Raw genomic sequence first — 26,271 nt, 5'->3', positions numbered from 1 at the left:
AAGCCCTGCCCAGGTCCTTCCATCTTCATCTGTAGCACAGGGATAACCCTGCCCACCCAGTCTCCTTCCATCTTCACGTCTCTGTAATGCAGTGAAGGCCGGCCCCGTCTTGGGCCATCCTCACCTGTGGCAGCCCTCACATTCATCCATTCCACTGGCAGCCCCCACTGTTTTTGCTGATCTGCTCTACCAAACATTATGGTAGTTCCTTTCTTGCTGTTGTGCCCCAATAAATGGGTCAAGGTCTTGCCATCTTGCTTCTACAGCACATTCTATTGTGTTTCCACAACACAACACTGATTTACTTGGTCTTCTAAAAGTCCACAAAGTCTGCAGTAGATCCATCCTTCTTTGACAACATCACAGTTTAATAAACTGGTTCATTTCTGTCATCTGATTGCATATGAGACTGGCACATAAGTTATCAAAGTTACACCTTTGTTTTTTAAAATGTTCAAGATTTGCCCAGTGCATTTGATGGCACTTGCTTGCTTGCTGGGGGTTGGTGCTGATGAACTCTATCCCCTGGAGTGGACAGCTGTCTTAATCACTGTAAGAGTTAGCTGTGAGATCTCTACAAGTAACCTAGTACGTACATTGACTGACCATAGAAAAGGCTGGTACAAGAGTATAAGAGACTGCAGATTGGTTCCTGTTAATAGTTGGTTATTATTAATAGCAGACTGTAAAAAGGTCGTTGGATTCTAGGATGAATTAAATCATGACTATATCTTTAATGAAGACAGTAAACGTCATTGCCAACAGTCATATTGACAGTGATTGTTCTTTCTCTTTCTAGAGCTGAGCTATGCCTGGATCTTCAACGAGTACCCTTGCTATCAGGACAAGCGACGCTTCATTTCTCAAGAGACTGGGAATCTGTATATAGCCAAAGTAGAAAGATCAGATGTAGGCAATTACACCTGTGTGGTTACCAATACCGTAACCAATCACAAGGTTCTGGGACCACCCACACCATTGATATTGAGAAATGATGGTGAGTTTTCAAAGTCATTTTGTTAATTCTGTTTTTGTGATTATAGGGTAAATATAAAAAATTTTACATCATTGGCACAAAAATGCTTGATTGTCTAAATTAAAATTTTAAAAGGTTTCATGTGTTCCACATTTAGAACCCAAATTGTCTTCACTTATACAAGAAATAAACCAATGGATCCATTTTGGAAAACTAATTAGGAATCTAATTGCTAATCTCAACAGGAATGGAATGTGGGCTTAGGTGAATATAAATAACAAAGGAATCTATTTCTTATTTCGTTCCCACTTAAATTGTGTACACGGGCAGAATGAACTGGAAAGTGGAACAATTACTTATTAATCAGTTCTGTCTAATTTAGTATTCAGTGTCCAGAAATAAGCTGTAAATGATCCAAATAACCTCTGGATTTATAGTACTGAAGACATGGTTCCAACCACAGTGAAGGACAGGAATACGGGGCTCATTTGAAGCAGATATTTTAACTTCTCATACTTTGGTACGAATATTTCCAAAAAGAGTATTATTTCAGGGATCTCTAGTGACCTGGTCATAAAGAGTTGAACTGGCAACCCAAAGGCTTGTACTTCTAATCCACCAGCAGCTCTGCAGGAGGAAGAGGAGAAGTCTTCTCCCTTAAGATCTCACCTTAGTTACCTAGATGATTTGATAATGTTTGGCAGATCACCGTGTGTATGTAAAGACGGTCTGACTGGATGCATGTCAAACCTCGGCAGCACCCAAGCTCTCTCCACTGTCGTACAGATAGGGTGGACCGTTCCCATACTGTCCCCTCTTCTTGAAATGTTCTTCCTTCTCATAGTCCCCGACTTTCTCTTGGTTAACTGACACTGGTCCTTCAAGTTTCTACAAACAAACTTAGCTTCATCAGGGATCTGCCTCTGACAGGCCCTTTGCCCTTTATCACAATATATCATGTAGCTTCTCAAATAACATTACAGTAGCCCTAGGAACTCTTTACTCTCTACCACAATTACTAGAGTACCAACTGAATCTCCTCTGAGACAATTTACCTTTTCATCAGTGCAATGTCTTGTTCACTGCCATAATTCAATACCTACTGTTCAATACCTAGTATAGTGCCAAGTGTATGGAAGGTGTCATGAGGTCCTGTGGAGATGACTGTGAACCACTGCAACCCTATCCTGTACCATCCTCGAGATCTCCATCCACCATGCCCATTTTCACAGTTATTGTGTCTTTGCATCTCACTGAGGGTCTTCCTCTCTTTTGCTGATTCTCTGGATTTCTCAGTGTGATGCCCTTTTCCAAGGACTGGACCCTTTTGACAATATTCCAGAGTATGTAAGATGAAGCTTCACCGTACCTAAACTTGAAGGAGCACATGGCTGCATTTTCTCCATGACAGACTTATTTAGTCTTTACTATCCATGAGTACCTTTCACCATCACTACGATTCAGTGTTCACTATACTACTTCATTATCAAACTAAAGTTATTCAAATTTCACATGTGTAGAGGAGTTGAAGATGCCATAGCTTTGATCGTTTATGCCCTTATGTCTTTAATGAGAGATACCCTTGTTCTTTAACATCTCTACATCAAGTATACAAAACTCCTCATCACTAGACCAATAGGCAACATTGTGATCAATAAAGGAAAGATTGAAGTTCTTAACTATTTCATTTACTTGGATCCAAATGAAAGGTCATGGTAGCAACTGTCAAGAATTCAAAAGATACATTGCATTAGAAAAATCTATCAGTCTTTGGAGAGGGACGTCATGCTTGAGAGGGTGGAGGGACAGCACAGGAGAGGAAGACCCTCAGTGAGATGGATCGAGTCAGTGACTGGGGTAATGGGGGTATGTGTGTCAGAGAGAAAAAGATTGGCAAGGGATAGAGCAGGGTTTAGGGCTGCTGTACACAACGGTTGCTATAAGTCTCAGGCAACTCAATGGCACATAACAACAACAAAAACATGCATGGTAGGGAATCAAGAAATAATTGTTGATTCTCTTCCATGTACTGACAATAGATGTGAAAAACAATGTATGTCAACTTTATGAACTTTGTATGTAAACTAGTATAAAATGACATTTAAAAAAGAAATAATTGTTCAATGGGTGAACAGAAATAAAGACATGATCAGGACAGGGCAAGATTCAGATCTAACGTCATAGATTAGCTGCGAATTAGTCTACTTTTAGTGGTGGTGACGTGTGAACAATCAGTCCTGTGGGGGGCACACTGTAGAACAGTCTAGAGTACGTGAGCATCATGTAAAATAATCTCGAGACTGAAAGCAGTGGGGATATTCAGGGAACAAAGTGCATGTGATCCTGGTTGAAGACGGAAAGTGGAGGGTGGAGAGGGTTTCTGTGGTGGCTGGAGTTGGGACTGGCATCCTAGAGGTCAGGTAGAAAACACTGGGTTTTATTTCACATTCAGTGAGACATCATTAGACGAGTTAATGTGTAAAGGTGAGGTATGATTCTTTAAAAAATGTATTGCTTACCTACTTGCAGAAAGTGGAATTTTTAAAAAGCAATTGTGAAAACTAAAAACCCAATTAGAAAGTTATTGCAAGCAATTCAGTTGAGAGGTAGTAGTGGCTTGAACTAGGCAGCACAGAAGGGAAGAGGTAGATGGATTCAAGTTATAGTTCACGGACATGTTTACCAGGCTTTGGATGTAAGAGATGGTGGGAGAGAAAATCAGGAATGACACCTAGACTCCTGGCCTAGCAACTTGGGAGTATGAGAAGGCCAGTTTCTAACATGGTTTACTAACAGATTTGTAGAGGGAAATCAAGAATAGTAAACATCGCCTACAGAGCCAGAGGAAAGGTTCCTTCATTGGCTACAGGACAAAGTATTTGTTGTGGCTTCTTTGTCTACGTCTCTTTCCTAATCCTGACCCATTTATGTTTATATGTGTTTTAGTTTACCTCTCCCCAGACCTTTATGATGTGGTCAGGAAGAGGTGGTGTATTTTATCCATCATTACACTGGGTGCACTACAATGCTTGCCCCATGGTAAATAGTGTGTTGAGTTAAACTGAATTATATTCGATAGAACTGACAGATCCTGTCCTTGTAAAGAAAACGGAAAGTACCAGCTCTGCCAGATCATAGCATTTCTCTCTCTCCAGACTTGAGAATGAAGGAACTGTTTTATAGCATGTGCCCCGGTGGCACTTTGTAAATAACCATTTAAAGATGCAGCTCTCTTGGCCTCTGCCCCAGACACACTTGTGTCTAAGTGTCTTTTCATAACATTATCTATTTTGGTGTGTCACACCACAGGTGACATGAAATATTGACTTTAATGGATTTGGAATAGCCATTTGCTGACACAACACAGAGCTGTGATTTCAGAAAGAACAAAAATTCAGGAACATGCTAACGCCAGAGTTGTCAGTAACAGTTGTACGGTTTGCTCGGCTTTTAGACTTATCTCAGCTTGTCTAGTGTTTCTTCATAGAGATGACAAATGATTTTTATTAAAATATTTTATCACAAAATTAGCAGGCTAAGGATCTCATTTTTCAGCGATTAATGTCTATTCATTCTTAGTCTCCATTAAAGTTGCATGTTGAAATTTCACAGTATGTCTTTCCCACTTAAGTTGGGGTACATTAAATGGATACTCAAACCCTATTACTAAGCTCAAAATAGGCTATTTAATTAGCTCTTGTCTAGAGGTGAAAGAAAAGGGGAACTATAAATCAAAGTGAGATTGCAAAACAAGGAACATATCCTTGTTAAAGTCTTTTCTATACAGGAAAACCAGTGACATGATCGCTCTGCTGAATCTGGTCTAGGGTGATTTTATCTTACACTTGTGCTTTGTGTAGGTGGAATTTGTACAATATTTGAATAATTGGCACCCACACAGCTCTTCACAACATCCTTTGGCCTCAGAAATTAAAGGCAGAAGTGTCAGCCTGCATGGAACTAATTGTCATGGCTGGTTCTCTCCTTTCCTACGTGTAGATGCACATGTTTTGTTTTGTTTTTTCCCAACCAAAATATTGGATTGCTCCAATCTTCTGGTTACTTCTGAGAAATTAGAGCTAGGCAGTTCTGGAATATGATTCATTCTTTCCAACGAAAAAGTCACAGAGAGTCACAAGAAGCAAAGTGAGCCTTTGTGTAGGTGTTAGTGGTGTGGCTCGCCCCATCTGGGCACTGCTGGCTGTATTCTGTGCTTGCCCCAAGCACACCGAGGTTCTGTAATTCTGGGGTACTTGCTGACTTCAAGTCCCCAGTTCTTCCTGAGCTCACTTCTTCACGCACCTCCTTTTATGGCTTGGATGTCAGGTGTGAGGAGGACTTGCAGCATGAGGACTGCCCCAAGCGTTCTGGGGAGAGTCCAGCCCTGCCCTTTCCTTGGTAGATGACATTGGACACATTTGCTTAACCTCATTATGCTAAACTTTCTCATCTGCATAATGCACATAATAGTTCTTCCTCCACAGTTATATTATGTGCTAAATATCAGGTACTGAGATTGGTAGCAAGGTAGACATGGAAAGTCCTTACCTAAATGTGCCCAGTGTAGGAAGCCATCCTGAGCTCTCTTGGCACTGGCACAAGCAACACTATTTTGCCCGTGGACTTCATTTCACAGCCCCACTTGCGGACAGGGACACCGAGAGGCCAAGTTCAGCATAAGGCAGCCCCGCCCTCCCCTGGGATCAGTGTGATTCACTGCCTCTGGGCGTGCCCCTCCTACCTGCTGTAAACTGATATTTGGGGGCTGGGCTTCTGTAGTTTCCCTATAAATATCTGTGGAATTATTGAATAAACTTGGGCTTGACCAGAAATCTTTGTCTAGCCCCCATCTCTCGTTGCCCCTGCCCCTCTTCCCCCTTTTAATCCGCACAGGTTCCCTTCTAGAACACGTATGAACCCGCAGGTCGGTTTCAGGGGTGGTTTCAGCCCAGCATATTGTATCTTGTGTAAAGCTGGTTGGATGTATAGGCAGGAGTCCCAGAACTGTAAGTGGGTAAGTATGTGCCTAACTGCTGACCAGAGCTTGACAGTCCAGACCCAGAGATGCCTCAGAAGAAGGGCCTGGCCATCAGCCTCCAGAGGTGGAAAGCAGCCTGGAAAGGCCTGTGGAAGGTCCTGTCCGGGACAGCGGGCTCATCTGGGGCAGAAATAATGTGTAGACAGCAGCTAGTCTATAGATGGCTCTGTCCTTGGTTTTGAAAATACGTGTGAATAATGAAGTAGAAAGTGAAACAAGAGGCCATGAGGGGTGAAATCTGAAGGCCTTTCCCTTTTTCTGCCTTTTCTCATTGTTGCTGTTCATTGCCATCGAGTCAAGGACGACTCATAACAACTCTATGAACAAAAGACTTGAAGCCTTTCTGTAACTATCATCATCTCTCAAAGGGCATAGAGTTTCCAGAGCCATGTTGTTTAGGAAGTGGATGCCACGCCTGCGACTAAACCTTTTCTCGTTATTCTGTAGTAATTAGGGATATTGTAAATTTTCAGGCAAGTGTTTTTTAAAGGGGTTCCCCACAGATTTGTTGAGACTGAAGGGTATGTAAAAACCACTCACTTGTCTCTCTTTGGGTTTTGAGAAAGTAGGGACTGAGGTCCAAGTAAGGCAACTAGGATTGGGGCAGAAACCCAGCCCGGACCCGGGCTGCTCACTGGACCCTAGGAAGTGCCACTTGACATTCTAGAATGTTAGCATTACTTGTCTATCTAACTTTTAAAAATTTTATAAATTTTTTTGAGGAGTGCTTCCAAATAACTTCGCATTATTTTATGTATTTTTATTTCCCTCTAGGGAGTATAAAATAACTTTATGCTATTTTGTATTCACATCAAGGGAGTATAAAATTGAGAGTTGTTAGACAAAGTGAGTTTCATATCCTAATTTATATATATTTATCTTTATATTTTTAGTCCACTCTGAAACAATAATATAACTTGTTATGTAGGAAAGTATACCTGTTTCTTTAATACCAGGAGAGGAAAAGATAATAGTTGGAGTGTATCATAGTCATTTTTACCACAGCTAGTAAAGCAAGCAGCCATTGCTCAGGATTAGTCCAGCTGCTGGTTATTAATGATGACGAGTTTATTCAGGCATGTGCTTCCTCACAGTCTGTCATCAACAGGCCCTTAAATTGCAGGGAGAAGGTAATGCATCAGCCCCACAGCTTAAACTAGTAGCAGCGGCAGAGATTTCGATCATAATCATAACGGCTGTCCTGCTGCCCCAACTCCCTGTACGGTGACTAAAGCGAGAAGGAGAGAAGAGGGTGCAGCAGGGTCCTGGGAGGTGGAAGGGTGCCTGTCTGTGAGCGTGTCAGTGGGCACCACGTGGACAGGCGCATCACTGAGCCTGAAACGTTCTCATTCAGCCCTTTCATTTGTAGTTGGTTGTTTTGTTTTGTTTTGTTTTGTTTTGTTTTCTTTTCTTCCTGAGACTGGATGGCAATTGCTTTGACTGTTTTTTGTATTGCTAATTAGAACCAAGACAGATTTTTCAGTAATTTACAGCCAATGTCTGACCCAGGAGGAAACCTGGCCAGGGGTTAAATCTCTCAATTGCAACCTGAAAGGTTGGTGTTTCAAATGCACCCGTTAGTCTGAGGAAGAAGGAGGCAGCCTGTGACCATGAAGATCATGGCCAGGGAAACCCTGCAGGGCCCTTGTCCGTAGTCCTTCAGGGTCTCCACAAGTCAGAATGGATGCAGGGAAGCAGGCTTGGGCTTGGGGTCTGTCTAGTGGATTGGTGCTTTGCATACTGGCTAGTAAGTATTTTTAATTTCACCTCTGATTGTAGCTCTACATAGAGTATTTGGAAGGGGGCAGGTGACAAAGGAGTCTTCCTGCCTGCAGTTTCAGATTCTCTTGCACTGGCCTGTTCTCCCTCCTCGTTCCTGTTCCTGTCTCTTGCTCTCACCCCAGCCTCTCCTCCCCCTGCCCACGTGAGGATATCTGTGAGCATGTATATGTCATATACGTGTTAGTTATTTTTAGCCGTATTCTATGTATTGTCTTTGAAGGCTGAAATGTATACTCTAGCATAGTTCTGAATGTTAGCCATACTTTGGTATATGATTAAAATACTTGAAATATTTATGTTCCCAAATATCACCAAAATAACTGGCATGTTTATCCAGTTCCTCGTGCATTTTTCTGCCATCTAATTTTAACTATGAAAACCCTGAGCGAAGTCAGCATTGAGGTGTTCAGTATTCTACCTTCATTCTAACTTAACCTACTGAGAAAAGCCCAGCTGGGTCTTGAGTGTCTCGCAGTCATGGCAGGCTGAGTACAGCAGAAGCAGGCGTGCGGAGGGCAGGCCAGGGGGTCCCCAACATGCAGACAAGGAGGCCAGGCTGAAAATCAAGAGGGAATTCAGTCCTGGAACTCCGAGCTGTCGTCCCAGATCCTCAGCGGGGATGAAGAACGCCAGTGCTGTGGGCCTCAGTTTTACAGATGAGACCTGGAGCGGCCCAGGTCAGCACTAAGGTTGTATCTAGTTTTGGTCTGTGGTTCCAGTCACAGCTCTCCAGCCTCCATAGCCAGTCTTTGCACAGGCCAGGCAACACCAAGCATGTGCTACTCTTTGGACTTCTTCCCAAGGCCACTGCCCAATTCTAGCAGAGCCAGTTACAGCCCCAAAGCCAGCACCCCACCAGGTCCCTCCACTCATTCAGGGGCCAGGGCCTCTGACAATTGCAGACTCCTAGACGCAGAGTCAGCAGTCTCTGGTGGTGAACTGGTAACTCTGGAGACAGTTTGGGTTAGCAGGTCACCTTAGTGTGGACTCTGGCACCCACACTCCCTCATGTAACATGATCAATAATCATAACAAGATTAGCTCTGTCCGACCACTTTATCAGCTACTGGTCTGATAAAAACCCAACTCTTAAAGGGATTTTATTTTGCTCTGGGTCTTGACCTACAACCTTTTGCTGATGACCTACCAATTAGACTGAAGAAGGACGGTATCTCTGCTTGGTAACAGGCAGAGATGTGCCCTCCACTAGACATAATTTTATTACATCAGATCTGAAATTTATACCCAAACATTTTGCTTTATTTCACTCTCACTTCTCATTGCATCTTTTGTGTGGCTTTGTCACTGCAATCTTGTCTTGTTTTTAATTATCTAACAGCATCACAGTTGAGGATCTGTGGGTGTAAGCCATGTTTTATGAGAAGAACATCTAAAAGACTAAAGAATGTGAGATATTTTGCTTAACTGCCATTACTAATCTCATTTAATAGAGTCTTAATAGCTTTGGATATTTTGAAGGTTTGACAGGCTCAGGAACTTGGCAGTCAGCTTGAGATCTCTAGCACGTTCAATTGCATCTTGGGCCCACGGAGGACCAAAGGTCTTGGACAGCCATTTGGCTAGCCTGCGTGGAAGCATCTGTTAGTGCATGTTGTGTGTGCAACACTAGGAAAGAAGAGAATTGCTCCCAGCCCCTGAGAACCTACAGTCCTAGAGAACTCCAAATTTGGGAAGGGTCAAAGCCTCAATCTTTATTGAAATTACTCAGTTGAGAGAGGAGATAAACTGTGAAGTTATGAATGAATAAAAAATTTTCTTTTAAAAAATAGAAAAAGTATTTGCAGACACGGAGATTTGAGATAGAAGTAGAGGTGTTAGATCTTGAGATGTTGAGGTGACTAGGGCATTCATCAGGTTGTCCGCAAGTGGAGTATTTACCCAGCACGTGTTGTGAACCAAGCACTGTTATGAGGCATACACACATCCCTCCCATGGATTTCAGTGGCCGCAGGGCCTAATTGTCGCCTCAGACAGGAGTGGGACCATCTGAGATCATTACAACAACTTCACTTGTTACAAAGGCTGCTCAAAAGCAGTGAAGGATGCAGTGAGATTATGCAGCTAGTCACAGCGTGGGGGTGAGGAAACCTGGCCCAGTCCTGCATGGGAAGTGTCCAGTCTGGGCCCTAGAACAATTCTGGGCAGTAAGCATCTTCTGTAAGCAGGGTCTGCCCTGTGATCTGCTTTTATAAATCGAGTTGTGTTGTTTGGTTTTTTTTTTTCGCGGAAGTATTTTTTTCCTAGACTTTTTATTTTCTTTTTTATTGTTCTGGTGGCATGTTCTATCAGGAGTTGTTAACCCAAGCGTGATGCCAGTCTGGCACTTTAAATCCAACAGCTGCTGTAGAGAAGAAAGATGGTCACCTCCTCCTGTGTGACTTCCAGCCTCCAGCATCTGCTGCCGGTCAGCTAGGAGCTGGTTCTGATTTAACAGCGAAGAGAGGAAGATGGTGAACAGCATCTTCTTTTTAATCACACGTTCTAACTGGTTATGACTGGTGAACAGGAATGCTGTTATTCTAGTACATGCCTAAGCATTCAGCAAGCTCCCAGACAGCTCATACTTAGTCTTTTCATGCTATTGATTTTCCACACTTTGCCATCTTTCCTAGTTTCTCTAAGCAGAGACCAGCCAGCTATGGCTGGTGAACTAAATCCAGCTTGTTCTTGTAAATAAAATGTTACTGAAATGCAGCCACCCTCAGTGGAAGGTAAACTCTCCCTTTCTTTCAGTGATGAGAAGATGGCCTTATAACACGTTGTCCAAATTGAAAACATTGAGAGTGAGAGAGAGGAGTATTAACCCCTGCAAGAAGGCTGAGCGCATTGGGATTTCCCCCCGGCAGGCAGGGAGGGTCATTCTATACGACACAGTGTTCTGGAAGCGCTGAGGGCAGAGTGTACAGGTAGGGGCAGTGATAATCCACAGTGACATCTCTCTGGCTGTTCGAATCCACCAGCAGCTCCAAGGGAGAAGGCTGGACAGTCTCCTCCCATGAGATTTATCACCTTCAACACCTACTGCAGGTTCTGCTTGGAATACATGCTGGCTTGACGGCAATGAGTGAGTGTCCTGGGATAATAATATCTCTGCATATTAAAAAAGAAACGATGTGCAGGATTTGTTGAAGGCAGACCCTGGGTTATACCTTTGACTCCTGCAGGTTTCTGAGTGTAGCCTCAATCTCCAGGCATGAAGGAGGCAATACAGTCTACAGGACGCACTGGCGTGTTCTCTACAGCAGTGTGTCTGGACAGTTGTTGACATTGCAGGGGGTGGTGTGAGAAGAGGCGCTGGATGGTCAGCGGGTGCGCCCTTGTCTCCTTCAGCTCAGAGCAGAGCGAGCCTCCCAGAAGGGCGGCTGTGTGTCAGTCGGGGGACTTGCACGGTGACTCCGAGAAATCCACGTGGGTTGGGATTGATGCCATGCACGCCACATGACGTGTTCCTCCAGAAGGTCACTGGGAGAAGTTTGTTGTTTTTATGTTTGTTTGCATAATTCTGTTCTGTTGAAACCCCCCTCAGTGAGCTTGGTGAAGCCCGTTCTGTGGATTAGTTTTGTGGGCACAGATTCCCACCAAGGCAGGTGTTGGCAAAATCTTATGGCATGCGACTCTGCAAACTGGCCTCCTCCTGCCAACACAGCACTCTGCAAATTGTGCTTAAACAAGCGCGGTGTGTGGCTGATTTCTCTTTCATACTTTGTAAATTGCCAGTTATTTTGTTGAATTCAGTATTCCTACAGACATCCATGTCAACCTTAATAATCAACCGAGTTTTAAAGGGGCCGCCGCTGCTGTGGTCCATCTGCAGTGCACTGGCTCTGACGGGCGCTGTGTCTGCTGGGAAAGCAGGCAAAATGCTCTCCCGATAACTAGCTTTTTTGCTTTGGCTTAAAATCCTGGTACCACATCATCAGTACCACAGTGAAGGTCAGTGTTGGGCTTCTCTAGAGAGCCAGCCCTCAGTCTGTCACCTCAAAACTTGTTGCACATGCCATGTTTGGGTGCTGAAGAATACTGAATAGCCCGTGGACAGCCAAAAGAACAAATAAGTCTACTTTGGAGGAGGTGTAGACAGGGGACTTCTAAAAGCAAGGATGATGAAACTTCATCTCGCCGCCTTTGGGCATGTTGTCAGGAAAGGCAAGTCCTTGGAAGAAGACATCATGCTGGAAAAGAGAGTCAGAGGAAAGAGAAGCCCGCCAACAACCAGACAGACTGACACACTGACTGTCAGGATGGGCTCGCTATTACCGTGGGCTCTTACCGTCAGCTGGTACAATGAGCGTGGCAGAGATGGTGAAGCTGGCACATGACAGAGCAAGGCTCAGATCTGTTGTTCTTGAGTCAGGTTGACTTGATGGCACCGAACAACATAAACCAGCCCAGAACGACTTAATTAGAAGCTGAAGCGTTCCATGTGATTTTAAAATGGAGAACCGCTGGTGGAGAAAGTGGCTTTGGAGTTCCTGGTCGTATTTCTCCAAGGAAATCAGGTCTTTCAGTTACACCATAAGCAATCATTGCCTAAAGATGCTTCCTAGCCAGGCAATGCACTGAACAAAAGAGAGACTTCTACAAATCACAACATCAGGGTCAAGGCTACATTAGCTGCCCTTTGCCTCCATCGCTCGGTATAGTATCCTGGGAGCGGCTAAGGGAACATTTCATTGAATTAACGCATGAATTTGAGTTGTAAATAGAATGAAGCCACTGATTTCAGGGCATGGAATTTGAAGTGCTCAAGTCTCACAATTACTGTGCTTACACTGCCTCTCCTAATCAAAAAGAAGCAAAACACTGACAATTCTTTTTAATAAAGTGTCATTTCTTTTAAACGTTCTGTAGGCTTATGTGCTATATAGAATCAAAAGGAAGAATTGTCCTTATAGGTTTATCTACTGTTTCACATAGCGTAGAGCTTTGCTGATGGCATGCCCACCTGATCCTGGACCATTTTGTGTGTTCTTGGCTTTTGCTTTGTCTTGGCTCTGTAGGTGTGACTAGTTGGAATGTGGAGAGAAGGTTCTAGTGCAGCTCCATCAGCGATGCCCTCTGTTGGTCCAGTCCTTCTATAAATTACCAGAACAGCTGTGGACCAATTAGGTTCACCAGTGCACAGGTGGACATGGAACTGCTTAAAAACACACTCCTTTTTTAAGGTCCATTTGTTTCTTAAAAAAAATAGATAAAAAGGTGACAGCTCTTCAAATTTAATGCAGAAAATAAAGGACAAATAGTTAAAATGAAAGGAATTGTCAGATAAAAATCTACTAGGCTGTGCCAGATGTAACCAGATTAAATGGAAATAACAGGTGTTCAAAAAAATTGTTTCTTAGGTAGTTGAAGAAAATAGCTTCCTTCATTTTTTATGGCTTTGACGCTGTGGCGGTCTCTGTGCACTGTGGAAATTCTTTAAGTAGCCGCGAAAGCCATGCTGTTTGTTTCCTGACCCTATCTTTATGTTCTGTCACTTCAGCCATAAATACAGAAGAATCTATATTATTCCTAATACCTCTGTTATCCACATCTCTGTAGTCATAAATACAGCATCACTGTGTATCAACACAGAAATCACTCAACCTGAACACATAAACAGCCTACAAAGGTTACTGTAGTAAAAAAGATGATCTTGTATCAGTGAACTCATGTTAGAAACCACAGTGATACTGAGCTGTTGGTCCAGAAAGACATTTTCTTCTAACTGGCTGCTGTGAGTGTCAACATGAAGACCGGTGTATCCAGTCTCCACTTCCACAAGTTCCTGCCCCTGCCCAGCCCACGGCCCTGGACTCAGCTAGGATTCATGTGTCACTGTTGTTGTTATGTGCTGTCAAGTTGCCTGCAACTCATAGTGACCATATGTACAACATCTTCGAAGCTTGCCTTGTCCTGAGCCAGTCTCTCTGGCTCCGACACACCTACCCCATTGCCCCAGTTACTGTATCAACCCATCTCCTCCAGGGTCTTCCTCTCCTGCGCTGGCCCTCCACTCTTCTGAGCTTGATGTCATTCTCCAAGGACTGGTTCCTCCTGGCTACATGCCCAAAATATATGAGATGGAGCTTCAAAATCTTATCCTCCAAGAGGAAACTTGATTTCACTCTCTCCAAGACAGACGTATTTGTTTTCTTGGTGGTCCATGGCATGTTCAGGAATCTTCTCCAGCACCACAGTGTGAAGGAATCAATTCTTTATCTGTTATCCTTAGTCGTTCTTAAGCTCTCTGATGCATAGCAAGTAATTATGAAGACCTTGGTCTGGATCAGGTGCACCTAAGGCTCTAGTCTGACATCGTTGCTTTTCAGTACTCTGGAAAGGTCCCCAACCTCAAATTTTCCCAATGCAGTTCATCTTTTGATTTCTTGACTGCTGGTGCCAAAAGTGTTGGGAAAAGTGTGAAGCTGACCAAGCTGTAACTGTGAACAACCTCAGTCTCTCTCCAGCCATCATGGTGCTGCCAGTCAGCCCAGTGGTGAGAATCTTTGTCTTCTTGATGTTGAGTTTCAATCCATATTGAAGACTACCATTCTTGACCTTTTGCAGCAAGTGCTTCACGCCTTCTTCAGTCTCAGCAAGCAAGGTTGTGTCGTCTGCATGTCATAGGTTCTTGATGAGTCTTGCTCCAGTCCTGATGCCAAATTCCTCCTCATAAAGCCCAGCCTCCTGAATAATCTGTTCTGCATCCTTCTCCCATGGAACTTGAACCACGTGCCTTCTGGATTACAACACAGCTTCTTGCCACGAAGCCACCAGAGCTCCCTGTTGTACTGATAGAAACTATTTTTCTTATTAGATCTTTCATGGCAGGGTTAAAGAAACACAAATTTATATGTAATGTGTATAAAATGAGGACAGCAGGAAGAGACTTGATTGTTCCGTATTTGTCTGGTCTCCTGTGACACTCCGCTGTGCTGATTGTCTTACTTTACTGGGAAGATGAAGACCTTTTTCTCCCAGGACAATGTTATATATATATATATTAACTCTGCTCTCAGAACATACAGCCACATACACAGCTCTGAAAGGTGTTCGCTTGCTCACTGCCCCAGAAACATACTGCTGATACTTACGGGACAAAGATTCACCTGCAAGGCTGTTTGTTAGCAGGTGCAGCAACTGTATGTACAGTAAAGGCTTCCTAAGTTAGGAGCTTCTTAGTCTGCTCACCTCTTCAGATCATGTCCAAAGAGAGGCAAACTGACACACAGGGGCCAGAGACCTCAGAGAACGGAGGTTGATAAAAAGATCCAAAGGGGGGGTGGGGGGAGAGACCTCAGAGACAGGGGTTGATGAAAAGATCCAAAGAGGGATGGTTTTGTTCCGGAACTTTTCAGGCATCGATTTCGTATACCTGGATGTAGGTGTGTAGTGTTAAGCATCTTAGTAGAAGATCGAGAAGGATTCAGGGCGTGAGTTTTAACATTGAACACTGGCTAGTTCTGAAACTAAAGACAAAATGGTGTAAGCTTTTTGAGATTCCAAACCTTTAAAAGTGAAGGTTAGATTAGAACAATGACTTTAACCTTTTGAGTCCTTTTAAAAGCGTGCCATTCAATGTTTTCCCTTTTTAGAGTTTTGATAAATTAGAAAGAAGACAGAGGGAGAAGAAGGAGGAGAGAGGGAACTTTGATGGCCTGGCGGTAAGGAGCTGTGCTGCCAACACAAAAGTGTGTGGTTCGAATCCACCAGCTGTTCTGCGGGAGATAGATGGGCAGTCTCCTCCCGTGAAATTTACAGCCTCTGAAAACCCACCAGAGGATCAGTTATGAATTGACCTTGATTCCACAGCAGATAAAAACCAGCAATAACAATGTATATAAGATAGATAGATAGATAGATAGATAGATAGATAGATAGATAGATAGAATATGTTGCTGTTAGTTGGTGCCCTCCAGTCAATTTCAGCTCAGCCACAACTGTGTAAAAAAATAGCGGCTTGTGACCTGGCCCTCACACTCACAGTGACCACTGTCTGCGGCATTGCTGCCACTGTGTCCGTCCACCATATGAGCGCCTTCTTTCTGCTGTCTCACTACTTTGCCAAGAAGAATGACCTTTTCCAGAGATTAATCCCTCCTGTTAACATTTCCAAAGTACATGAGATTACGTCATCCCTGACTCCAGAAGAGGGTTCTGGCTGTACTCTGTCCAAGACTGAATGGTCTGTTCTCTGGCAGTCCACGGTATATTCAGTATTCCTTGCCAGTACTTCAAATGCATAAATCCCTGGAAGTCTTTCATTCTTTATTTCATCATCGTGTAGTAATGTGTAGGATGTTGTGAGGTTAGAAATTATGTCTCCAGCATTTAAAGCACTAGCACGGCCACCCATGGCGGACAAATTTTAGTAGAGTTCCCAGATCAAGAGAGTTTAGTAGAACTTGGTGATCTCTTCTTTATAAAATGACCAGTGGAAACCTTGTGAGCAGTATAGATCCATGTGTTCAAATACATAGGAAGAAAGATTTTGAAGAACTGACTCACGAAACTGTGGTGATTAGCAAGGCCAGATCCACATGGAGGTCAAATGTTAGGCTGGAATTTTGGGCAGTCTTGTGTCCCAGGAGTGACCAAGCAGTAGAAGTAGACAGGAATTCTGTTGGGCTGTCTGTCTTTTTATGTAGGTACTCTGGAGGCAGAGTTCCCTCTCCACAAGTTTCCAATTTTGCTCTTCAATTAATTGGCTAATGTCAAGTTGGAGGAGATTAAATAATTGAGCCATATGTGAGTACCTTCTAGATAGACTGTAGCCTAATGTTTCATCACACAAGTAAACCCCGTAGCCTACCAGCTTGATCTGTAAATTGAACCATCATACCAGCTCTTCAGAAAATATTTCAACTTAAGAATGCTACCTACGTACAATGTCTAAAAGTTCTTTTCCAATTCAACATTCCTTGAAATTCGTTGAAAGAGGGAAAAAATCTTCACATCTTACTATTTGAGAACATATTTCATAGCAAACCTAACTAGATTGTAAGATTGAAGGTTGACACCCCAGCCCATTCCACCCCCATTCATTAAATCCTCGTTCTGTTTCTCAGACTCTGAAACAGCTAAGGAAAGGTCACGCCTGCAAAATGTGTCAAATCGGTTCCCTTTTTAGGGTTCCAATCCATTCCTTATTTTTAACCGTTTGTTGAGAAACTTCAGGCCTTTTCCTCTGACTGTGGAGAGCCTAAGGAAGAGAGAAAACTGAACCTCCTGTTCATTAATTGTTATTGTAATAACAGATCCAAACCTCACCTTGGCCGTTCAGCCCGCACCATCCCTGCCAAGTCCATTGTTCATTGTCCACTGAGTCACTGTCTGAATCTCTCTGCTCCGTCTTCCTCCTCTTCACTGATTCTCTGCTTTTCTGAGACACCGTGCTCTACCATTGAGCTACATCTCCAGACCCGATTCCCTGCTTTCTAAGTGTAAAGTCTTTCACCAAGGGCTGACCACTCCTGACAACATCTCAAATTGTATGAGGCAAAATTTCACCATCTTTACCTCAAAGAAGCCAAGACCAACTTGTTTGCTGTTTTGGTAAACTAGGGAATATTCAACACTCTTCACCAACACTACAACTCAAAGGCATCAATTCTTCTAAAAATAAGTTGTCCTTATTTACTGTCCATTTTCCACATGCAGAGTAGCAATTAAAAATACCAAGGATTGAGTTAAATGAACTTTCGTCAGTGAGATGGATTGATAGTCACTGCAGCCATGGGATCAAGCGTGCAGAGATGAAGAGGACGGTGCAGGACAGGACAGAGTTCAGTTTGTTGGTCTTAAGGTTGCTATGCGTCATACTCTCCTCAACAGCCCCTAGCAAGTTCAGTAGTGTTTAAACTTACAGTTTAGCTCTTTAACACTTTCAAGAGAACCTTGACAGCAGTGTTACCAATGCAACATGTCTTGATTTCTTGACTGCTGCTACTATGGTGTTATATTAGTAAGCTCAATAATTTAAACTTCTAATTGTGGAAAATGACCACAAATGGAATAGGAATGAATACATTAAAACATTTAGAGCAGTGGTTGATGGAGTCAATAATGTATTGATAAGGAATCGTTAATAAGCACTTAGTTACAAAGCGTGGACTAAGTTTGTTAGATTCTGTTACCTTGGTCATAATTGTTAGTCACTTCCCAGTCTAAGAAAAAAGGGGGAAATGTGCCTCCGAGTCCATTTTGCCATTGGAAACTCAACAACGGTTCAATGCTGTTGAGTCAGAACCAGCTCACGGCTGAGCCTCAAGTGAGTTTTCAGAAGTGGTGAATTGCATGGGAGGAGATTACTCATCGTTCAAACAGCGTTCCTTTGGGTTGTCAATGCAACTCCCTACCCAGATGTCCACTAAAGGTCCTATGCCATGGACTAGTGGGGTGTAGTTCACAAATTGTTTTCCGTCATTGCTTCTTGTTACGTTCCGCCCCCCATTGGTCAGAAAGAGTATAATACAAATACAGAAGCTTGATTTTCCCTTGCACATGCCAATCTATGATTAATTCAGATTGACCTGGGAAATGAAAGACAAAGTAAAAGCTGTAGCCACAAATTGATTACTCAGAGATGTTATTTCTTCTATGAACACCAGAGCATGCAAATAATATTTAAAATAAAATCTTTTCAATAAAGTTTTAAACATTTTTCAAGTATTTTTTAAAAAAAGGATTCCTTTGATTTTCCTAGTGAGGAGAACTTTATATACTTCATTTATTTCTTTGTTTTCTTATGACTCCCTAAAATGAAATATTCTTCAGAAGAGAAGTTGTGTGTTTGGGGAGCTTACTCCTTGGCAAATAGAAAAGTTGGGAAGTTGGGAATTTTCTCCTGTACAGATGGAAAAATTGGGAGGTTGGAGTTTCCTCCTGGGCAGATGGTGTGAAGCCGTGATGCGCATTTTCCTCTAGCGTTCACGGGGAGGAAAGGCACAACTCACAGAGACATGGGACTTGTTAAATTGTGTGCTTAATGGCATATAGGGACATCCTACATTAACAGGGAAACATTTGTATATGTTTGAAAAGAGCCTCCAAGACTTAGCCTTTCCTTTATTCACAGGGGTGATGGGCGAATATGAGCCGAAAATAGAAGTGCAGTTCCCTGAGACGGTGCCCACTGCCAGAGGATCCACGGCGAAGCTGGAATGTTTTGCCCTGGGGAAGTAAGTCGGCTTTGTCTTCCTCTCCCTCCTGTGAGCGCGGGCAGGTGGAGAATTCTCCATGCTGTACGCAGTGCTCACTGAGGCAGCTGAAAGCAAGTGGAGCCGTTCCGTTTGGGCTTCAGCTCGTGCCTCCTTGGTGTAGCCCTCTCTCCACAGAGAAGCAGGTGGGTAATGGCTCTCAGAGGACTAGCAGGCCTGGCCAAAGGAGAGAAGAATGGGCAATTCTAAAGAAATATGTTCTTCTATTATTATGACCTGTAATGGGCACGCTGTCTAAGATGGAATGACAGGAAAACAATGGCTTTAGTTTGAGCTTCATACAAGCAATTTGAAAAATAGGGGCTTTCATTCTGGGCCCAGTTTACTGAGGAGGCATCAAGCGTCCCTTGAATTTTTCTTTGAATTGCTGGCCTTTTCTCTCTACGTTGGGTTTCCCTGTGCCCTCGCTGCTCTGCAGTAATGGGAGATCTGAGCCTGGCAAAGGGAGTCTCCACTTTTTAGATTCTGAAAGTTGTCCCAGCCTTATAACATGGTGGGCTGATTATCCAGAAATAAGCCTTCTTGGGAACGAATTAACATGTCCAAAGAGCATATATCAGAGTGGATAAGGAGGGGAAAATATTCATTGATGGGGCCACTTTATTTGCTAGTAACGCGTGGAATCAAGTTCTAGTGGCCTAGCGTTAAGAAGCTGCATTGATCCCAAAGGCACATGGTTTGAGTCCATGCTGGAGAAGGATGGGCCGTCTCCTCGGATGCAATTTACTGCCTCTAAAAACCCACTGGAATGCCAGCTATGGGTCAGTTCTGACTTAATGCCACACAACAGCAGTGAAACGTTGGGCATTACAGTGTGAACTACCATCTAAAATAACCTAAATCCTCTGCCCCTAGATTTCCTATCCGACCTTTCAAGTTGCTGTTGTCTATTTAATTCCAAGGCCAACCTTTCTTTATAATTAAGCAATTATTTGGCTTTAAGAAAACATTGGGGATGTTTTTGTTTAGGGTTAAAGATTATTTCAGGGCAATAATTTAGGGGTTCCTCCAGCCTCTCAGGCTGTATGATTTCTTGATTCAATGAGAATTTTAAGTTCTGTTCTATGATTTCTCCCTTTTGGACAGAATTTTAATATAAATGTTACGTCTTAAATATTAAAGTTAAGAATGTCCATTTATAAGAAAAGATTCTCACCAACTATGTTTGTCTCTAGCTTAACAGATAGATAAAATCGGGGAATGAGGAATTTTCCTTTTCACTCACTGATTGCCATCAAGTTGGGACTATTCATAGCTGATCTCCAGTGGAATTTCAGGGACTGCCCTTTACACAGGAGGAGATGGCCCATCTTTCTCCCATGGAGCAGCTGATGGTTTCAAACCACCTGCCTTTGGGTTGATAGCACAACTCCTTGCACACTAGGCCACCACTTAGACCACTGTTTGGATAAAACATTTAAAACAAACAAACAAACACAAAAACACCCATTGATATTATCAGCATAAACTAAACTAGCCAGTTCAGTGTGTAAAATGGCATTAACATTGTCTGTTCTTTAAAACAAAGATCACACAGCCCTGATCACTAAGCCTGCTGTTGGTAGATGCCATCGAGTCAACTCACACTCTTGGTTACCCTGTCTACCATAGGGCACTTGAACCAAAAGAATGACCACCTGCCTTCTTAGTGCAGGTGACCCAGGGAGAAGGTGAGAGCGGGTACCTGCAGAGCAGGTTTGGTGAACTCTGCGGGGTTCACCTTGGAAGTGTCTCTGGAGAACCATGTTGCTCACACTTCACAGGGGTAGGAAGTTACACTCTGTGCACACTGCTTCGGTGGGACTAGACTAGACACACAGGAGCCGAACTGGACGTCTCCAGTCTGCACAGAACTGTCAGGGTGTGCACATCCCACTGCCGAAGCACATACTCCACTTCTGAGCAGGAAGGCTGTGTCTCAGCCTGTCACGTTGAGAGGCTTGGAGCGTGTAGATAGCATCCCATGTGGAAACACCCAGGTACTTCCTGATGGAGCCTCTAAGGACATTGAATTCTTACACGTTGATGGTTTTAATGTTTTAAATACCATCTCAGGTTTCCCCCAGAAGATTAGCAATTCTTTAGTCTAATTCTCTTTGTGGGTTGTTGGGGTTTTTTGTGAAAAATAAACAAGTAACTATACCCCCTGCTAGGAGGCTACAATCATCAAAGCAGTTCTTAGGCCACTAAAGCCATTGGTTTGCAGACTCACCGAAACCCTCCTTGCAATTGAAGACGTGTGCTACCATTTGCAGCCATGAGACAGTAGATGCCTTGAGAGAATATAAAGACCCCACATATGGTCTCCTCATTTATCTCAGATTTCAACTGGAATTTTCCTAAATATCTCTGGGTGTTGGGGAGTGGGGGACTTGCAGCTATCTGCCTTCCTAGTGGAGTAAGTGGGTAAGGTTCTAAAAAGAAATAGTAACAAAGAGGAGAATCATTCTGTTGTCCAAAATAATGCCCCTTCAGTAAGCCTCTGTGTCAGCAATTCCATTATCCCTCTCAGATTTCTTCCAACTCATTCATGACATTGTTTCTTAACAATGCAGCTACGTCTCGGTCACTGTTGGCAACAGGAAGGTCTACTACAGTCTGTTGGCTCTGTCACCCACTGCTGTCTAATAAGCTGAGTAGGGGGCAGGAGCCACCCTTCTCAGGCATCTCACCACCTGGCGGGAACGAAGCAGCACGGCTCTTTTCCTCCATGTGGCCTCAGTCCAGGCCATTGGTGGTCTTCAGGTTGTAGATGAGTTTCTCTGGAGGATCCACAAGAGTGTCCCTCGCATTTTTGCACACTCGTGGACATGCTACCAAGCTGGGCTCCCCGCAGTTGTCAACTGGAGAGGCGTATGGGGCTCCCTTCCGCCCTGTCTCTCAAAGTGGTCAGAATTCCTATAGGGGAGGTCCAGGAATCCCACAGAGAGCTTTTTCAAGAGGTATTGAAACAGATAAGGGAGAGAACTATTTTAAAGGAATATAGGATTAGGTATTATTTTCATGAATAATTAAAGTGGACTGTGGACCAGGAGGCATTGTATAACAATGAAAGAATTTTTTTTTCTTCAAAGAGAAAAATGAACTGGGGAGGAGGTGGTCAGGGAAGAAAATGTGCAACAATGAATGAATGGGGGAAAATTAAATGGAAAGAACATGCTGTAAAAAAATATGTATGTTGCATTAAGGGGGACAAAAGAAGCTGTCTCTTAGTGCAGTGTCACAGACTGATGCAACACCAAACCAGAGGAGAAACGAGCCCTTTTGCTTTGGAGTCGACTCCGCGCCCTGGGCACCCGTGTGCTGGAGAGGGCAACCGTGCTCCACAGGGACCATCTTTCCAGACAGGAAGCACCAGGCCTGCTCCGGGGCAACACTGAGCACTTCAGTGCACCCATCAGTGGGTCAGCCATGAGCACAGGCTGCCCATTCTGGGACCTGCCCAGCCTGCTCCTGCCTCCTCTCCTTAGCCTGGACAGCAGTCCCATGTCCAAGGAGAGGGGTTGTGGCTCCCACCTCAAGGATAGTACTGAGAGAGAATTTGCAGCGCTCTTTAATCTACCACATGTGTGGAGGAGTCCTTTTATTTTACTACATAGTAAAAAATATATATGTGTTAGGAAAAGGGTTGTATTAGAAAAATACGACACCATGTAAAATCTATTTTCACTTCAGTGAATATTCAGAGGTGATAGATTACATTTGTTAAGATTTAAAAGGATGACTTAACCTTAAGAAAAACACTAAGTAATCTTTGAACTATGCCTGTGGCTCCTAATAGTGGTGTATGAATCAATGAAGTTCAGAAATCACTGTGTAATACATCTTACGTTTTGGGGGGAAAAGGATGGAGTTGCACAGACTTCACTAATTTGATTTGCTCCTCTTTATTCTTGCTATCAGTCCAGTACCAACCATTTATTGGAGAAGAGCTGATGGAAAGCCCATCGCAACGAAAGCGAGAAGACACAAGTCAAACGCCACTCTGGAGATCCCCAATTTCCAGCAGGAGGATGCTGGGGTCTATGAGTGTGTGGCCGAGAACTCAAGAGGGAAAAATGTAGCAAAGGGACAGCTGACATTTTATGGTGAGTCTGTGATTCACATTGATCATTTACAGTGCGGCCTCCGTGTGAAGTTCTGGGTGTTAACACTAAATTGGGAGGTTTGAATCCAAGCTTTTTTTAGAGGAATTATGCGGAGGCGTGTTGTGGAAAACAGCTGGTTTGCCACATAATTAGCATTCCCTAGATGATGGTGGGCGGGGAGAGAGAAAGGGGGGGGGCGAGGATGTTGATTGAGCAGGGAGGAAGAAATTAAGCTGATGTTTTTGGAGGCTGCATATTGGTGTGAACACAACTTACAAGGTGAACCTGTTTTTCCTCTATCCATCAAGCTGCCTGTCATCCTGGCATTGGAAACATTCCCCCCACCCTTTTTTTTTGGTTCTTTTTGAGCTCTGTGCATTTCTTCATTAGGATTTTCATCTGGTGTTAGCAGTAAGCCTTTGTAATTTGCACCTATTGAATGTGATGCCATGATGTTTCAAAAGCCACACTGCCCAAATTTAGTTCTTATCACAGTGGAGCGTGACAAATCTTTCTTGCCCCAAGATTCTTTTTGCATACAATCGTTCCTGCTCCCATCAAGTCATGGGCATTGATCCAGACATGAGAAACAGGGAGAGCCCCTAGCACATGTCTGTCAATTAAGCCAGTGTTGGAAACCCAGTTAAGTATTAACTGGAAACTGAGGCAAGGATTTGTTTCAGGTAGGAATTTTGAAAAAGCAAATTAAGTTTTGCCAAACAACATCATGTTTGAATCCTAACCGTCTTGAAAACAGAGAATAAATATTATTGGTCGATAATTACGCAAAAATATCTGGAGAAAACAAATACATAAATTAAAATGGTAGTTCTGAAATGACAGATTTTAACACAAGCTTTTAGTGGTTTCATTTCTCCAGGTAACAGATACGAAAAAATCCCTATTTTACCAATTGTTCTTCCAAAATATTTGGGCTTCAGGATTAGGTCACAAATCTCAGTTTGTGCCTCTGTTCTCATATAATCTCAATGCATATTCCAAGTAGTGGAGTAGCTGGGTCATACGGAATTTCTATAGTGGCAAGATTTAGTAGGGCAGCAAGTAATTGATATTGGAGAGGATATGGCGAGAAAGGAACTCTTACACATTGTTGGTGGGATTGTAAAATGGTGCAACCACTCTGGAAGGAGTTTGGTGTTGCCTACAGTGGTGGTTCTTGAAGGCTTTTTGAGTTGCTCAGCTAACTGAGTAAAGTCACGTTCACGTTCATATTCTTCAGTGAGTGAACTGTTTTCAGTTCATTGTAAAGGCGTGAATTTCATGTAATCAGAGAAGGGCATGACCTTTCAAATACCCTCAGCAGGCTACCTGCTCCCCAGGATGGCCACCTGTTGTTATGGAGAACCAACCTTGTCACCAGGCCCCTGCCCTGGACAGGAAAGAAAAAAAAAAAGTTTCCTCTAGGATCCCAACCTGAGATGGGGAGTCAGGCCACTCAGGTGTTCTCTTTGGAACGCAGTTATACGCGTCCTCGTTGGTGACTGCAGGCTGACATTGCACGCCGTCAGAAGATAACTCAGCTCTGTATCCTCCGCTGTGAGCCACCGGCGTTAGGAAGGTGTCGGGTTAGCTGGCACCACAGCACTTTGGCTGCTGTTTATATGTTTGTTCTTTTGTTTTCCCTCACCTGGCATATCAGTGACACTAGAATTATTGACTTGTTTTGATTGTCACAGGAGAGCTTAATTATTCATAAGTGCTAGGCTGTCTTCTTCTCTTTGGCTTTGTACTCATCTCCTTTGGGTTTTCCCAGTGCTGTGTTCCCAATACCCAGCTGTCTGGGTCTCCAGGCACTATAATTAAAACCACTCTGTGGCTCACAGAAAGGGAGCGAGTAGCCTCAGTCTATTATCCTTGAACAGGATGCCTTTTTGACAAGAGAAGGCCTCACAACACCGAGACGTGATGCGCTCTGTTCAGGAATTATAAACGTGGGGGGAGCTTAGACCCAGCTTCCTTTCTTGGTTCCAAGTTGTTGCATTCCATTCATCACGTCTCCACTTCAACAGCCACAGGTGTGCCAGCTCCAATTCTGACTTGACAAAGGGCTTGATTTTCCCTTTTTACACTAAAGCCACTGAACCTTCCTCTGAGTCCACTGGGCACGACCCAATTGTCCCCGGCGCCCGTGTTTCAGAATGACGGAATGTTCTACTTTCAGCTGGGTGTTCGCTGGCCACGTGCTGCTTATAATCAGGAATGTGCAAGAGTTGATGGAGTGTGTAAAAGTGCAGACATAGAATATTTTGCCCTACTTCATTCTCATAATTTGTCCTTTGTTTTTTGAATTGTGATTTTATATACATATATACACACACACATATATATATACATATATATACACATATACACACACATACATATACTGTAAAAGATGCCACCATTTTTAAGTTTGCCGTTCAGGAGCATTAATTTTATTTACCATGTTGTATTTCCAGTACATTCACCTTCTATTTATTTCCAAAACACTTTCATCAACCTACACAGAAACTCTGACTCTGGTAATTAGTAACTCTCTCCTTTCAGCCCCTCCCCGTCTCTATAAATCTATTTCCTGTCTCTATGGATTTGCCAGTTCAGGACATTTCATGTAAGTGACAAACTGCATTGGGAAAGTCAGCTGTCAGGGACTTCTCCAGAGTACTGAAGAGCAGTGGCATCAGGCTGGAGAGTAAGGTGCGATGAGATGGATCGATTCAGTGATTGGGATAATGGGAGTAGGTGTGTTGGAGTCAGTGAGGTTGGCACAGGATAGAACAGGGCTTAGGGCTCTTGTACACAGGGTCGCAATGAGTCGCAAGAGACTCGACAGCACATAACAACAACAACAATGAAAACAACAGCAGAGTCATACAATGCTTGTTCTTTTGTGTCTGATACTTTTTACTTAATATAGTGTCCTCAAGATTCATCTGTGTCACAGATGTATCAAGACTCCGCTCACCTTTATGGCTGAATAATATTCTCTGTGTGTGAACTACATTTTAATTATCTACTTCCCTGTTGATGCAGCTTTGGATTGTCTCCAACTTTTGAATGCACGTTGCTGATTGCCCGAGTTGTTTCTATGTTGCCTGCATTTGAACCGTACTATTTAACTGATTTAACTGTAATCGGCTGCTTCAGACATGTTTTCATCACGAA

The 26,271-nt window shown here is 43.3% G+C and overlaps 1 protein-coding gene across 1 annotated transcript in view; it reads left to right on the top strand.

Annotated features, from left to right (window-relative positions):
* The window catches only part of CNTN4 (contactin 4), a 515,944-nt gene that overhangs the window by 314,225 nt on the left and 175,448 nt on the right, over window positions 1-26,271 (top strand). Inside the window, exons 5-7 of the mRNA XM_006897086.1 lie at window positions 800-997; window positions 18,877-18,979; window positions 22,922-23,106. Of these exons, the coding sequence (XP_006897148.1) occupies window positions 800-997; window positions 18,877-18,979; window positions 22,922-23,106 (486 nt within the window). The remainder of the gene's footprint in view (window positions 1-799; window positions 998-18,876; window positions 18,980-22,921; window positions 23,107-26,271) is intronic.

Source organism: Elephantulus edwardii, unplaced genomic scaffold, assembly GCF_000299155.1.
Source record: "Elephantulus edwardii isolate Elephantulus edwardi_28Jun2011 unplaced genomic scaffold, EleEdw1.0 scaffold00200, whole genome shotgun sequence".
NCBI classification, from domain to species: domain Eukaryota; kingdom Metazoa; phylum Chordata; class Mammalia; order Macroscelidea; family Macroscelididae; genus Elephantulus; species Elephantulus edwardii.
The sequence above is the reverse complement of the archived record's forward strand: the minus strand, read 5'-3'. Positions and strand labels throughout refer to the sequence as shown.